This window comes from Tachyglossus aculeatus, chromosome 12, assembly GCF_015852505.1.
Source record: "Tachyglossus aculeatus isolate mTacAcu1 chromosome 12, mTacAcu1.pri, whole genome shotgun sequence".
NCBI classification, from domain to species: domain Eukaryota; kingdom Metazoa; phylum Chordata; class Mammalia; order Monotremata; family Tachyglossidae; genus Tachyglossus; species Tachyglossus aculeatus.
Genome location: NC_052077.1, coordinates 9920459 through 9934295, shown reverse-complemented (window position 1 = coordinate 9934295; position 13837 = coordinate 9920459). Strand labels below are relative to the sequence as shown.

The 13837-nt window shown below is 42.5% G+C and overlaps 1 protein-coding gene across 2 annotated transcripts in view; it reads left to right on the top strand.

Moving 5' to 3' along the window:
* NDST4 (N-deacetylase and N-sulfotransferase 4) overlaps positions 1-13837 on the top strand; it is a 192534-nt gene that overhangs the window by 153323 nt on the left and 25374 nt on the right. For both annotated transcript variants that reach the window (XM_038755183.1, XM_038755184.1), the window contains exon 7: positions 7577-7759. In XM_038755183.1, coding sequence (XP_038611111.1) covers positions 7577-7759 — 183 coding nt within the window. The remainder of the gene's footprint in view (positions 1-7576; positions 7760-13837) is intronic.

Genomic DNA, 13837 nt, shown 5'->3' with positions numbered 1-13837 from the left:
TCATTTGACTGGGATGAAAGACAAAAAAAGTCCTTTATGTTCTGTTTTCTCTGGAGACAGAGTCAGGGTGGGTAGGAGAGATAAGCAGCGGGGCTTGGTGGCCAGAACCTGGGCCTGTAAACCCAGCTCTGCCACGCGTCTGCTGTGTGACCTTGGGTAAATCACTTCAATTCTCTGGGCCTCAGTTCCCTCATCTGTAAAACGGGGATTAAGAATGTTATCCTCCTGTTGGACATGGATTGTGTTCAACCTGATTAGATTGTATCTACACCAGCACTTAGAACAGCACTTGACACATAGTGAGTGTATACCAAATACTACCGTAGGTACTTGTACCTATTCTATCTCAAACCCAGTCAGTCAACCAATCAGTCCATCTCCTGTGAGACCCATTGAGATTTATGTAGTGCTTACTGGTGCAGAGCTCTGTACTAAGCACTTGGGAGAGTCCAATACAACAGTCAGTAGACATGTTTCCTGCCTGAAATGAGCTGCTGGTCCTATCCTTTATAACTATACTATAAGCTCACTGTGGGCAGGGAACATGTTTACCAATTCTGTTATACTGGGTTCTCCCAAGCCCTTAATACAGTGCTGGCACATAGTAAGCCCTCAGTAAATACCATTGATTGATTGATAGCTAGACTGTCTATTCTTAGCAACTCTGGGGGTTTGGAGACTGCGCCAGAATAAACTGCCTTTTGCTCACTTTAAGGGCTTGATTTTCCACATCTGGGCTTATGATGCTCAGTGCTCAGCATTCTGGGATTTGTAGAATGGACAACCCAGAATGCTGGAGGGCTCTAACTTCACCTTTTCTCCTCCTTCCCACATTCATGATCATCATAGTTATACCACACCTTTCTCCCATCCCGCCATAGACAGAAAATTCTGGGGCATCTGAGTCTGTGTTCTAGTTTGGACCTCCATTTGGAACATGAAAGTTGCATGTACTCAATCAGTATTTCCAAACTGTGGCATTTCAAGGAGAACTGAATTTCTTTTAGAAGCCAGTCACAGTCTAAAACACAGTGCTGTATTTCCCAGGTGCCACCTGTTGGAGCTCTGAGCCGGAACATTTTTATCATAAACTGAGGAAAACAATAAAGATGCCAGAAATAAACAGTGCCAAACTGCAGCTGTTTACAGGCCGCATAAGGTGAAAAATAGTTACTTCAGAGTTTGAGCTTTGCAAGAGTCAGGAAGTTATATCCTGGTGAGGTTGCTCACCAGGCAAACTGTGCCGCCACCTCCTTCCACTTCTGTCAGACTTCTCCATTCAGGATTTGAATCTTCTCTTCTTTTTTTTTTTGTGGTATTTGTTAAGCACTTACTATGTGCCAGGTACTGTACTAACCAGTAGGGTAAATACAAGATTGTCACGTTGGGAATAGTCCCGTGTCCTACAAGGAGCTCACAGTCTTAATCCCCATTTTGCAGAGGAGGTAACAGGCCCAGAGAAGTAAAGTGACTTGCCCAAGGTTGCACAGCAAACAAGTAGGATAGAAAATGGGTCTGGGAGTAAGAAGGATCTAGGTTCTAATCCCAGCTCTGCCACATATCTGCTGTGTGACCTTGGGCAAATTCATTCATTTAATCGTATTTATTGAGAGCTCACTGTGTGCAGAGCACTGTACTAAGCATTTGGGAAGTACAAATCGGCAACATATAGAGACGGTCCCTACCCAACAACGGGCTCACAGTCTAGAAGGGGGAAGTCACTTTACTTGTCTGGGCCTCAGTGACCTCATCTGTAAATGGGGATTCATTCATTCAATCGTATTTATTGAGAGTTTACCATATTCAGATCACTGTACTAAATGCTTGGGAGAGTACAATACAACAATAAACAGACACATTCCCTGCCCACGGTGAGCTTAAAGACTAGAAGAGGGGAGACAGGCATCAATTCAAATAAATAAATTGCAGATATGTACATAGGTGCTGTGAGGCTGGGAGGGCGGAAGAACAAAGGGAGCAAGTCAGGTCGATGCAGAAGGAGTGGGAGAAGAGGAAAGGAGGGGCTTAGTCAGAGAAGATCTCTTGGAGGAGATACACCCTCAGTAAGGCTTTGAAGGGGGCAGTAGTAATTGTCCATCAGATTTGAGGAGGGAGGGCTTTCCAGGCCAGAGGCAGGATGTGGGCTAGGATTCGGTGGAGAGAGTGAGACAAAGTGACAAGGTTACCATTAGAGGAGCTGAAGTGTATGGGTTGGGTTGTAGAAGGAGAGTAGTTAGGTGAGGTAGGAGGGAGCAAGGTGGTGGAGTGCTTAAAAGCCAATGGTGAGAAGTTTTTGTTTGATGTGGAGGTGGATGGGCAACCACTGGTGTTTTTTGAGGAGCAGGGTGACGTGTCCTGATTATTTTTGTAGAAAAATGGTCCAGGCAGGAGAGTGAAGTATGGACTGGTGTGGGGAAAGACAGGAGGCAGGGAGGCCAGCAAGGAGGCTGATGCAGTAATCCAGGTAGGATAGTTTGAGTGATTGTATTAACATGGTAGCAGTTTGGATGGAGAGGAACGGGCAGATTTCAGTGATGTTGTGAAGGTGGGACTGACAGGATTTAGTGATGGATTGAATACGTGGGTTGAATGAAAGAGAGGAGTCCAGGATAACACCAAGGGGATTGAGTGTGAGCCCCATGTGGGACAGGGACTGTATACAATCTGATTGATTTTTATCTACCCTAGTCCTTAGAACAGGCACACAGTAAGTGCTTTTTAACATGTTCCGTAATTATTTATTATTTTTCGAGAAGCGTCATGGCCTAGTGGATGGAGCATAGGCCTGGGAGTCAGAAAAACCTGGGTTCTAAACCCTGCAGTGCCACTTGTCTGCTGTGTGACCTTGGGCAAGTCACTTCACTTCTCAGTGCCTCAGTTACCTCATCTGTAAAATGGGGATTAATACTGCAAGCCCAGTGTGGGACATGGACTCTGCAACCTGATTATCTTGTTTCTACCTCAGTGCTTAGTACAGTGCCTGGCACACAGTAAACACTTAACAAATACCATTTTTTAAAAAAGAGTGGTGGAGCAAGGATTAGAACCCAGGTCCTCTGACTCCCAGGTCCATGCTATATCCATTAGACCACATTCCTTTTCTCTGTGATGACTGTGCTTAATAATAATAATAAAAATTAAAAAAACACAAATCCTTTTGGCCAGTCATCCTAAAACCAAAAATGCTCTGTCTGCACATCAGCTGCTCTTAGCTTACCATGTGTGTACAGCCAAGATACCCTTGCATAATTTTTTTCTGGAGTGGACAATTCACCACATCTGCATTTTTTTCCCCTTCTAATAACTCAGCCTCCTCCACTACACTTTTTCTTCCCAAGTGATTCATTCATTCAATCATATTTATTGAGCGCTTACTGTGTGCAGAGCACTGTACTAAGCGCTTGGGAAGTACAAGTTGGCAACATATAGAGACAGTCCCTACCCAACAGCGGGCTCACAGTCTAGAAGGGGGAGTCAGACAATAAAACAAAACATATTAACAAAATAAAATAAATAGAATAGTAAGTAAGTACAAGTAAAATAGAGTAATAAATATGTGCAAACATATATACAGGTGCTGTGGGGAGGGGAAGGAGGTAGGGTGGGGGGATGAGGAGGGGGAGAGGAAGGAGGAGGCTCAGTCTGGGAAGGCCTCCTGGAGGATGTGAGCTCTCAGTAGGGCTTTGAAGGGAGGAAGAAAGCTAGCTTGGCGGATGTGTGGAGGGAGGGCATTCCAGGCTGGGGGGAGGACGTAGGCCTGGGGTTGATGGTGGGACAGGCGAGAACGAGGCCCAGTGAGGAGGTTAGCAGCAGAGGAATGGAAGGTGTGGGCTGGGCTGTAGAAGGAAAGAAGGGAGGTGAGGTAGGAGGGGCCGAGGTGTTGGAGAGCCTTGAAGCCGAGAGTGAGGAGTTTTTGCCTGCTACGTAGGTTGATTGGTAGCCACTGGAGATTTTTGAGGAGGGGAGTAACATGCCCAGAGTGTTTCTGCACAAAGATGATCCGGGCAGCAGCATGAAGTATAGATTGGAGTGGGGAGAGACAGGAGAATGGGAGATCAGAGAGGAGGCTGATGCAGTAATCCAGTCGTCATCCAGTAATCCAGTCATCCATTGTCATATATCAAGTGCTATATGATAGCAATAGCAGGAGGGTGAGAATGTTGTGTTTTCACTCTGGCAATGGGAAATTGTGATACATCAGCATGTGCTGTCCCGTCTTAGAACATCACGTTACAATATCCTCTCCTCTTCTGTCCAAACAAGCAGATCTTCCATTTCACATGTATTAAGTGCTTAGTACAGTGATCAAGCATTTAGTACAGTGCTCTACACACAGTCAGTACTCAATAAATAGCATTCGCTGATTGTTGCCTTTCTTTCCGCACATCCTACCTTACCTTTCCTTCCACACATCTACATATACTTAGAACAGTGCTTTGCACATAGTAAGTGCTTAACAAATACCATCATTATTATTATTATTATATACTTGATTTAAAAAAAAAACAGGACCTTAGGACTTTTTTTGTGGTAAAAAAAGCTTGAATTAGAAAATTTGCCGCTGAATACTTAAAAAATAGCAGAATATTCTGCCATCCTAAGAGCTTTTTCAATGAGGTAGCCAGTGAACTGATGTTTCCATCAGACTTCAGGACTTTGTATGTATTCAAAAGTTCTACCATAACAACACTGCCCTGTAGGTTGTATGTTTCTTTAAGAACTTTGCAGTACAGTTTTCAAGTCACTAGACCTTCAGCCCAGTGGCTCATAATAAAACCATTCTGGGGAAGCTAAACCGTAAACTCCAATTAGATTGTAAGTTTCTTGTGGGCAGGAAATGTGTGTTTTGCCTCTGCTGTAGTTTTTGAAGTGCTTAGTACGGTGCTTTACACTCAGTAAGTATCACTGTTTCAAACTACTATTACCACAGTGATGAGTGACTTCGTACCCTATTTCTTTGAGAAACAGCAGGGCCAGTGGAAAGAGGTCTGGCCTCAGAGTCAGGAAGTCCAGATTCTAATGCCCGCTTTGCAACTTGCCTGCTGTTTTACAAGTTGCTCAGTGATGATAATAATAATAATAATAATTGTGGTATTTGTTAAGCATTTACTATGTGCCAGGCGCTGTACTAAGTGCTGGATAAAAGCAAATCGGGTTGGACACAAGCCCTATTCCACATGGGGTTTGCGGTCTTTATCCCCATTTTACAGGTGAGATAACTGAGGCACAGAGAAGTGACTTACCCTAGGTTGCACAGCAGGCAAGTGGCAGAGCCAGGATTAGAATCCAGGTCTTTCTGACTCCAGGTCATTCTGACTTCTACGCCCAGGCTCTGTCCACTAGGACATGTTGTTTCTCATTGTCCTTATTTATAAAAATGAGGATAAGATACTTGTCCTCCCTCCCCATTAGATTGTCAGCCTTGTGTAGAATAGGAATTACATCTGATCTGCTTCTGTTGTATCTTGTGCTTAGTACAGTATTGAGTATATAGTGAGCATTTAGCAAATACCACTCTTATGATCATCCTATGCATATTATCCTGTGGTGATTACTATAGAGTCCTTCTTGTAAAAAGAGCCACTTCAACTGTCACTCCAATACTTGGTGGAAGCCGTGTGATTGAGTCCTGCCCCCACTGCAGTGAAAGTTTCATACTAAATCTAAGGAATAATCATGCATGGGCCAGTTCTTGAAAGATGTCAACACAAAAACATGATTCCAGGTTCTTACCAAAGTCTTTTTTCCTACACCATTATGGAGATTAGATTAAACCAATTTATTTCAGTGTTTAAACTTCAACTTGTGTAGTTTTTTTTAGGTGAAAAAATGGTGAAATAATTCACCTTTAGGTACAATTACAAAAAAAATAGTCCAAAAGTAGGACAGGATTGATACCGCCCTCTAGGAGAAACACACAGTCTATCAATGATGTTTCCTTTGAGAAGCTACAATTTCTAAAGGCTTGAAATTTTTCATTTTCATTTAGAGAAATCATTGACCTCCCACCCTGTCGATTTAAAAGAAAAGGAAAACAATAAAACACTTTTATGCAAGATAACATTGACAAGATAACACTTTTATGCAGGTTTTCATTTCCCTCTGAAAATTGCTGTAATTTATCTCTCTTATTTTCATAAAAGCAGGAAAAAATGAAGACAACAGGGCAATTACGTCTCATATGAGAGTAAAGAGGTCTTACACTGATTGCATGGATACCCAGGCTTTCCCAAAATAGGGTTTTATATTAATTCCTTATACACAATAAGTGGAAACTGCCTGCCCAATCAGTTCAACATAATTAAAATGTAAATCTCAATGCTCTTTTGCTTGTAAATTCTGATAAAGCTATGAGGTCTTATGCCCTCAACTGTTATGGCCCTGAAGCAGTCATTTGATATTGATAGTTTTGCAGAACACACTTCTCTCCCTGCAGATCCGTAGGACTAACTGAGGAGGGGGTTGTACAGATGACACTTCCTCTACGAGAGGCATGGGTATATGTCACCTGGAGGCTGGATGTCTCAATAATAATAATAGATAAGTGCTTATTATTTGTCAATCACTGTATTAAGCACCGGGATAGATACAACTTGGACATAGCCCCTGTCCTACATGGGGTTCAAAGTCTAAGTAGACAGGACAAGAGGTATTATCTCCACTGTTGAGGAAACCGAGGCACAGAGAAGTTAAGTGACTTGCCCAAGATCACACAGTAGGCAGGGGCCAGACCCAGGCCTGTGCTCTTTCCATCCAGCCACAGTGCTTCTCTGCAAAACTGGCAGGGCATAGCCCCATCTTGACACTGCCAGGGCCTCCGAGATTTTCCTATCTGGGCTGCAGCTTCTTCTCACTTCCCTCAAACCAGTCTGACCTGGGCAAGGAATTCCATGTCAACTGCTCCTGCATCCCATCCCCAAGACTGCCCTCCTTCCCAGAGGCAATCCTGAGATGGAGCAGTTCTTTTATGTGTCCCTCAGTAATTAGGAGAGTGTTCTGCATGAGGAAGGTTCTTAATAAATATGTGACAAAGGTTCTTAATAAATACGTGACAATGATCCTGATAGTCCACCCACTTGAGCTTTTCCATTCGAGGATCACTTCGGATGGAAGAAATGCCTGCAAACTTTCTCCGTAGGAGAGTTCCCTCCACTCCGGGTCATTCCCACACCCCCAGTTCCCGAGTCTGCCATTTTTTGAATGGAAGTGTGGAATTGGGGTCAGCAAATCTAAGCAGACTTGCAGAGGAGGGCATAGTCATCTGTAGGATTGCTTTTATGTATTCTCCACCTGAGTGGGAAATACATCTAGAGCTGCTATGTGAAGCTCCCCACTTCAGGGAGGTGTAACCAGGAGTGGCAGACCAAGAGTGGCTATCAGAATTCAGAGAGTGAAACACTCAATTCAGAACAGCTGTGCTCAAGTACGACTTCCAAGATCTTCTGCATGATTTACTGGTTTAATACTTCCATCAATCCACCGATCAATGGTATTTACTGAGGAACCACTGAGAGCAGAGCAGTGTACTGAGGACTCAACCTGGAGTGCTTCATGAGCACTTTTATCTCTCTTTCAGATCAGCATCTTCATGACCCACCTGTCCAACTATGGGAATGACAGGCTGGGGTTATACACCTTCGTGAACCTGGCCAACTTCGTGCAGAGCCGAACTAACCTGAGGCTGCAGACCCTTCCTCCTGTGTCCCTGGCTCACAAGTACTTTGAGCTCTTCCCGGAGCAGAAAGACCCCCTCTGGCAGGTAACAGCTAATTTCCCATTGGAAACTATGGGAAGTGAGACAGGGCTTCATTTTTTATTTAAAGATGTTGCGTGGCTGTGTGCAGTTGTGGCTGAAAACAGGAGAACGATTATTCAGCAGGGGCAGAGGAGCTTGGCTATTTGATAGCCATGGATAATCCCCAAACCTTATCTTAAGCAGCAGTTGTAGCATTCTCCCTTTCTCGATCAGGGCCATGACCAGTTAGTACAATCAGTCTATTTCAGTTGCACCTTCTTTCATTTCCCTGCTATCAAAGTCAGAAACAGACAAAAGAAGCAAGAGTCATTCAGTCAATTGTATTTATTGAGTGCTTATTGTGTACAGAGCACTGTACTAAGCGCATGGGAGAATACAGTAATAGACAGATACATTCCATGCACACAACGAGCTTACAGTCTAGGTGGGGGAGGACACATAGAGACTGGATAATCCACAATCCCATATAATTAAGCATTTACTTTTTTTTTTCCACTTAACTCCATTGATCAAATACCTCCCTCCTAACTGTCCCACCACATCTCTAAAAATTTGTAGAGACAACTGAAAAGTGATAACTGCTTTGAAAAACAGTTAATAAACTGTTATTTTTCTTTAGGTTTTCAATTCGCACTTTTAATTTTTTTAATTGCCAAGCAAAGAAAGAGAAGATGCTGATACTTATTATCAGCTTTTAACGGTTCTAGCTCTACAGTTATTTATGTAAATTTTAATTATCAAAAAGTGTAGTATACCAACCATGAATGAAATAAAATCCCTATTATCTGGAGATGCATCATGTACTAATGGTTGATGATCAGATTCATTCATTCACTCCCATTGAGCGTTTATGGTGTGCAGAGCACTGTAGTAAGTGCTTGGAAAGTACAATGATCAGATCCCTCCTCCCCCTTCCTCCCCTCACCCTGTCTCTGTCACATGACTTCCCAACCAGTCAATCAGTCAGTGGTATTTATTGAGCACTCTCTAGGGAGCACTGTACTAAGCACTTGGGAAAGTGGGACAGGGACCATGTCTAATTCCCACTTGTGTTTCTTTCCCAGTGCTTTGTACAGTGCTCTGCACACTAAGTGCTTAATAAATTCTACTACAAAATAATAATCCCTGCTCACAGAAGTATAACTTATGTGGGAAGATAGACACTGAAATAAATTGCAATAAATACGATTGATTGATTGATTGATTGATTGCAGAATGGGGAAATGGCAGGATGTAAAAAAGTGCCAAAGTGCTGTGGGGATGTGGTTGGAGTAAATACCAAATTCCTAAGGGGTACAAATCTGAGTGCATAGAAGACATAAAAGGGAAAGGAGGACTTAATCAGGGAAGGCCTTTTGGAAGAGATGTGATTTAGGAGGGCTTTGAATACGGAGAGAGTAGTAGTCTGTCAGACAAGGAGGAGAGGGAGTTTCAGGTCAAGGAGTTGGTGGTGGGATAGATGAGTAGATTGGCATTAAAGGAGGGTTGGGTTGAATTGTAGTAGGAGATCAGCCTTTAAGCCAATAGTAAAGAGTTTTTCTTTAATGTGGAGGTGGTTGGGCAATCATTGGAGGCTTTTAAAGAGTGGGAAGATAGGGATTGAATGTTTCTAAAGAAAAATGATCCAGGTATCATAGTGAAGTATGGAAGAGAGAGGAGAAAAATGACGTGGCCTAATAATAATAATGATGGTATTTGTTAAGCACTTACAATGTGCTAAGTACTGTTCTAAGTGCTGGAGCACTGTTCCAAGCTCTGGTTGAATGGAGCACGGGCCGGGGAGTCTGAAGAACCTGAACTCTGATGGGAACTCCACCACTTTCTACTGTGTGACCTTGGGCAAGTCACTTCACATCTCTGTACTTCAGTTACCTCATCTGTAAAATGGGGATTAAGATTGTGAACCCCATGTGGGACATGAACTGTGTTCCAACTAGCACTGGGGTGCTTACTAGGCCTGGCACATAGTAAGCACTTAAAAAGTACCATAAAAAAATCAAGCAGCCTAGGGAAGTAGGAAATGGTGAGGAGTGAGGCTAGAGTCAGAGAGGTCTGTGAGCAGGTTGATGCAATACTATGAAGTGTGCCTGGACCAGCATGATGGCAGTTTGAATGGACAGAATGGGGTAGATTCTGGAAATATTGCGGGGGAAGAATCCAGGAGATTTGGAGACAATCTGAATATGGTGGTTGAATGGGAACAATCAAGGACAATGCCAAGATTGAGAGATGGGGAGAGTAGTGGTGGTGTTAACTGTGTTGGAAAAGTTAGATGGAGGAGAGAACTTGGGAACTTGAAGTATTAGGGGGACCTTCCTATACTGATGTCTTGAAGGCCATTGGAAATGTGAGATTTCCGTGAGCAAGAGGGGTTAGCAAGGTAGATTTGGACATGATCCAAATAGGGGTGATAGTTAAAGCTGTAGGAGCTGGGGAGCTGTCCTAAGGAGTGAGTAGAGATTGTGAAGGAGACAAGAACAGAACCTTGAAGGACTCCCAAAGTTTGTGGGTGGGGAGCAGAGGAATTGCTTGTGAAAGAGACTAAAGAAGAGAACCAGGAGAGGGGTCTGTGTCAAGCAGAAACAAGGTATTTCCAGAGAAGGGGTTGGTCTGAAGTACCAACCAAAGCAAAGTGGTTGAAAAGAATTGGGTTGGAATAGAGTTCATCTGACAAGATAGAAATCATTGGTGACCTTGGAGAGAGTGGTCACAGTGGAGTGAGGGGGTTTTATGCTGGATTGTAGAGGGTCAAAGAGGGGAAGCTGAGGCACCCATTTGAAGAGTTTGGACAGGAATGAGAAGAGGGAGATGGGATGATATCAGGTAATCAGGTATGCTACCTGTTTCCCCTGGGACTCATCTCTCACTTGACATCTATAACCTGATTTTTCTCTCAATAGCATGCATATGAATTAACAAGCTATAATAATTTAACAACATAAAATCATTCTTGTTTTACACCCAAGGTAATTGAAGCACAAAATAGTTTTGGCGTTGAGATTATTTAGGAGAAAAGAAAACCAAAGGGTGATTTAAATCTCCCTTAACCATTTATTTGAAAGACTCTTGTACAGACCACTTGTTTGCCAAATCCACAGAGGACAGGGATTGAGGAAATGAGTTGAAATTGTGGCTAGAGGGTTTTAAATTAGGCATAAAGGAGAAACTTTTTTTTTTAGTAAGGTGTAGGGATCCAGGGGGACACATGAAAGTAGTCATGAAGTGCCCATCCCTTGATGTCTCTAAGAATGCCATTGATATTCATCTGATTAATTTAGGGGTAGTTCTTTCTGAACACAAGATACTTGCCTTGGTGACTCCTTTAAGCCCTCACCAGCTGTGTGGCTTGGTTGAAGTAACGAAATAGGTGAGTGTGCTCTCTAAAATAACCCATCCAGTGAGGTGTTTTTTTATCCTTACAATAGTGTCTCCCCAGTGAGGTGCATTTTTGGATGAAACAGTTGCTTCCTCCTAGACCTTTTAGAGTTGTGATGATGATTTTCTTTTCCATTATTGAAACTGTCATTTAGAAAACCAATTAATTCACCTTGATTTGTGTGTAGCAAAAGTAGCCTTAGTTTCCAGGAGGCTATCTTTAAATATACTGAGTCATACACACACATATTAGTTCTCATAGGTGAACTGCATGTTATCCTACAAGAAACTAAAGCATTTGAGCTATTACTGCTGGCTACGTAGAAGCCTTGGTGTGCCCCTGACTAACTTTGTCCACATAAGAGTTGGTGCCTGGTGATTTGTGATTTCTAGGGTAGGCTGATGGAGACAACTAAGTAACACACAAAATAAGTTCCTGAAAACCTCATTGGCTCTAAGATCACTTTCTGATCTCTAGCACCAAATATATAGTGGTTCCTGGGCTTCTCATTTCCTGGTGAACACACTCAAAATTTGAGAGAGGAGCAGTACAGGGGAAGGGAGAAGGGAATATCTAATAATAATAATTGTGTTATTTGTTAAGTATTTACTATGTGTCAAGCACAAGAATAGATACAGGTTGATCAGGTTGGGCACAGTCCCTGTCCCACATGGAGCTCATTATCAAAGTAGAAGGGTGACACGGTATTTAATCTTCATTTTACAGATGAGGAAACTGAAGCACAGAAAGGTTTAGTGTCTTGTCTTAGGTTACCCAGCAGGTAAGTGGAGGATCCAGGATTAGAGCCCAGGTCCTCTCACTCCCAGGCTAGTGCTTTTTGCACAAGTTCATGCTAAGAACAGAGCATCTTGTGGAGACACTTCTCTATGCCTCAGTTACCTCATCTGTCAAATGGGTATAAAGACTGTGAGCCCTATGGGGGACAGGAACTGTGTCCAACCTGATTAGCTTGTATCTACTGCAGTGCTTGGTACAGTGCCTGACACTTAATAAGCGCTTTACAAATACCATTTAGAAATGTTTTTAAAAATCTACAATTACCCCCAAATTTCGCTAAAACAGAGGAGAGGAGGCCACTGACTTAATTCATTCCAACCTCCAAGCTTGGCCGGGTTCTGAATCTTCACAACATTGCAGTTCAGATCACCTGGAGCTCAGTCATAACCAGAGCCACCCCCAAATTTTGCATCTCTTATGCTTTGTCTAGCACTTAGTACAATGCATGGCAGTCACTAAGTTGCCAATGAATGCCATTAGTCCCAGTATGTCTTCTACTACTACTACTTTTAGGAGCATTTCACTGCTAGTATTACAAAAATACAAATTGTCAACTCTGTGGTGGTTCCACTGACAATTTATGGATCCAAAAACTGGACAGTGAAAAAGCAGGATAGAAAGAACATCAACTCTTTTGAAATGTGGTGTTGGAGAAGGCCTTTGTGAAGGACTGCCCGAAAGGCAAACAAATGGATTTTAGAGCAAATTAAACCAAAGTGATCTTTGGAAGGCCAAATGACTTGACTTAGATTAGCATATTTTGGACACATTATTCAGGAGGACTAATTCTCTGGAGAACACACTAATGCTAGGAAAAGTCCAGGGAAAACATGGAAGAGGAAGACCAGCAGCTAGATGGATAGAGACCATAACAATGATAACGGAAAAACCATTAAGCGGATTATGACAGAGGACAGGATGTTCTGGAGAAAGTATATCCATGGAGTCACTATAATTTGGAAATGATTCGACAACACAATAATAATAATAATTGTCTGTTCGTGCTAGCTATGAAAAACTCCACAGTCTCAATACCCCCCACTAGTCTTGAGTCCAGGGCTTATAGCAGCTTCCTCTCATTAAGAAAGTCGCAAAGGGAGGGGACGATAGAAAAATCAATAATATTTTAGTAAGTCACTTCCTCTCCTCGTCTCCCATCTTGTGTCCTTCATTGACCTTGGTGGGATATTTGGAAAGAGTGTGAAAATACAGCATTTCTTCCTTGGCTGTTTAGTTGTGCTCACCTGTGATGCTTCTTTCACTCTTCATGTTTCACTTTATTCATCTCTTCAGCATAATCTTTTTTTCTTCTTCAGGATGCTGCAAGATGCTGGTATAATACAATTAAATACTTTTTCTTTATTTTATCAGAATCATTTGATGCTAGATCAAGAAATAGAATATTCATATGTATAGTGATACAGCTTAGAAAATGAATCTACTGCTTATCTTTCTATCAAGCAGCAATTTCTTGCATAAGCTGTGAACCACAGACCCCTTTGCTTGCCAAGCACTTTTCCTGTACTTTGCAGGTGTCATAAAGAACAAGAGGGATGAAAATTTTTTCCAAGGCCAAGCTTCAGACTAATTGAGTTTAGTGTATGTGTGAGTGTGTACTTGCTTACTTGGAGGAGAATACAGAATTTTAAAAATCAGGACATATTTTCAACTGATTGGCACAGAAATCCAACTCAAGCCATAATTTACCAACAGCAGGAGAGTAGACAGATTCATACAGTCAGGGCAATGAAGGGGAATTATGTGCAATGGAGAATAAGGATGAAACAGAAGCCATTTACATATTTGAAAAATGAAGTGACTTGCCCAAGGTCACACAGCTGACAATTGGCTGGAGCAGGGATTTGAACCCAGGGCCTTCTGATCTTTCCACTGGTCCATGCTGCTTA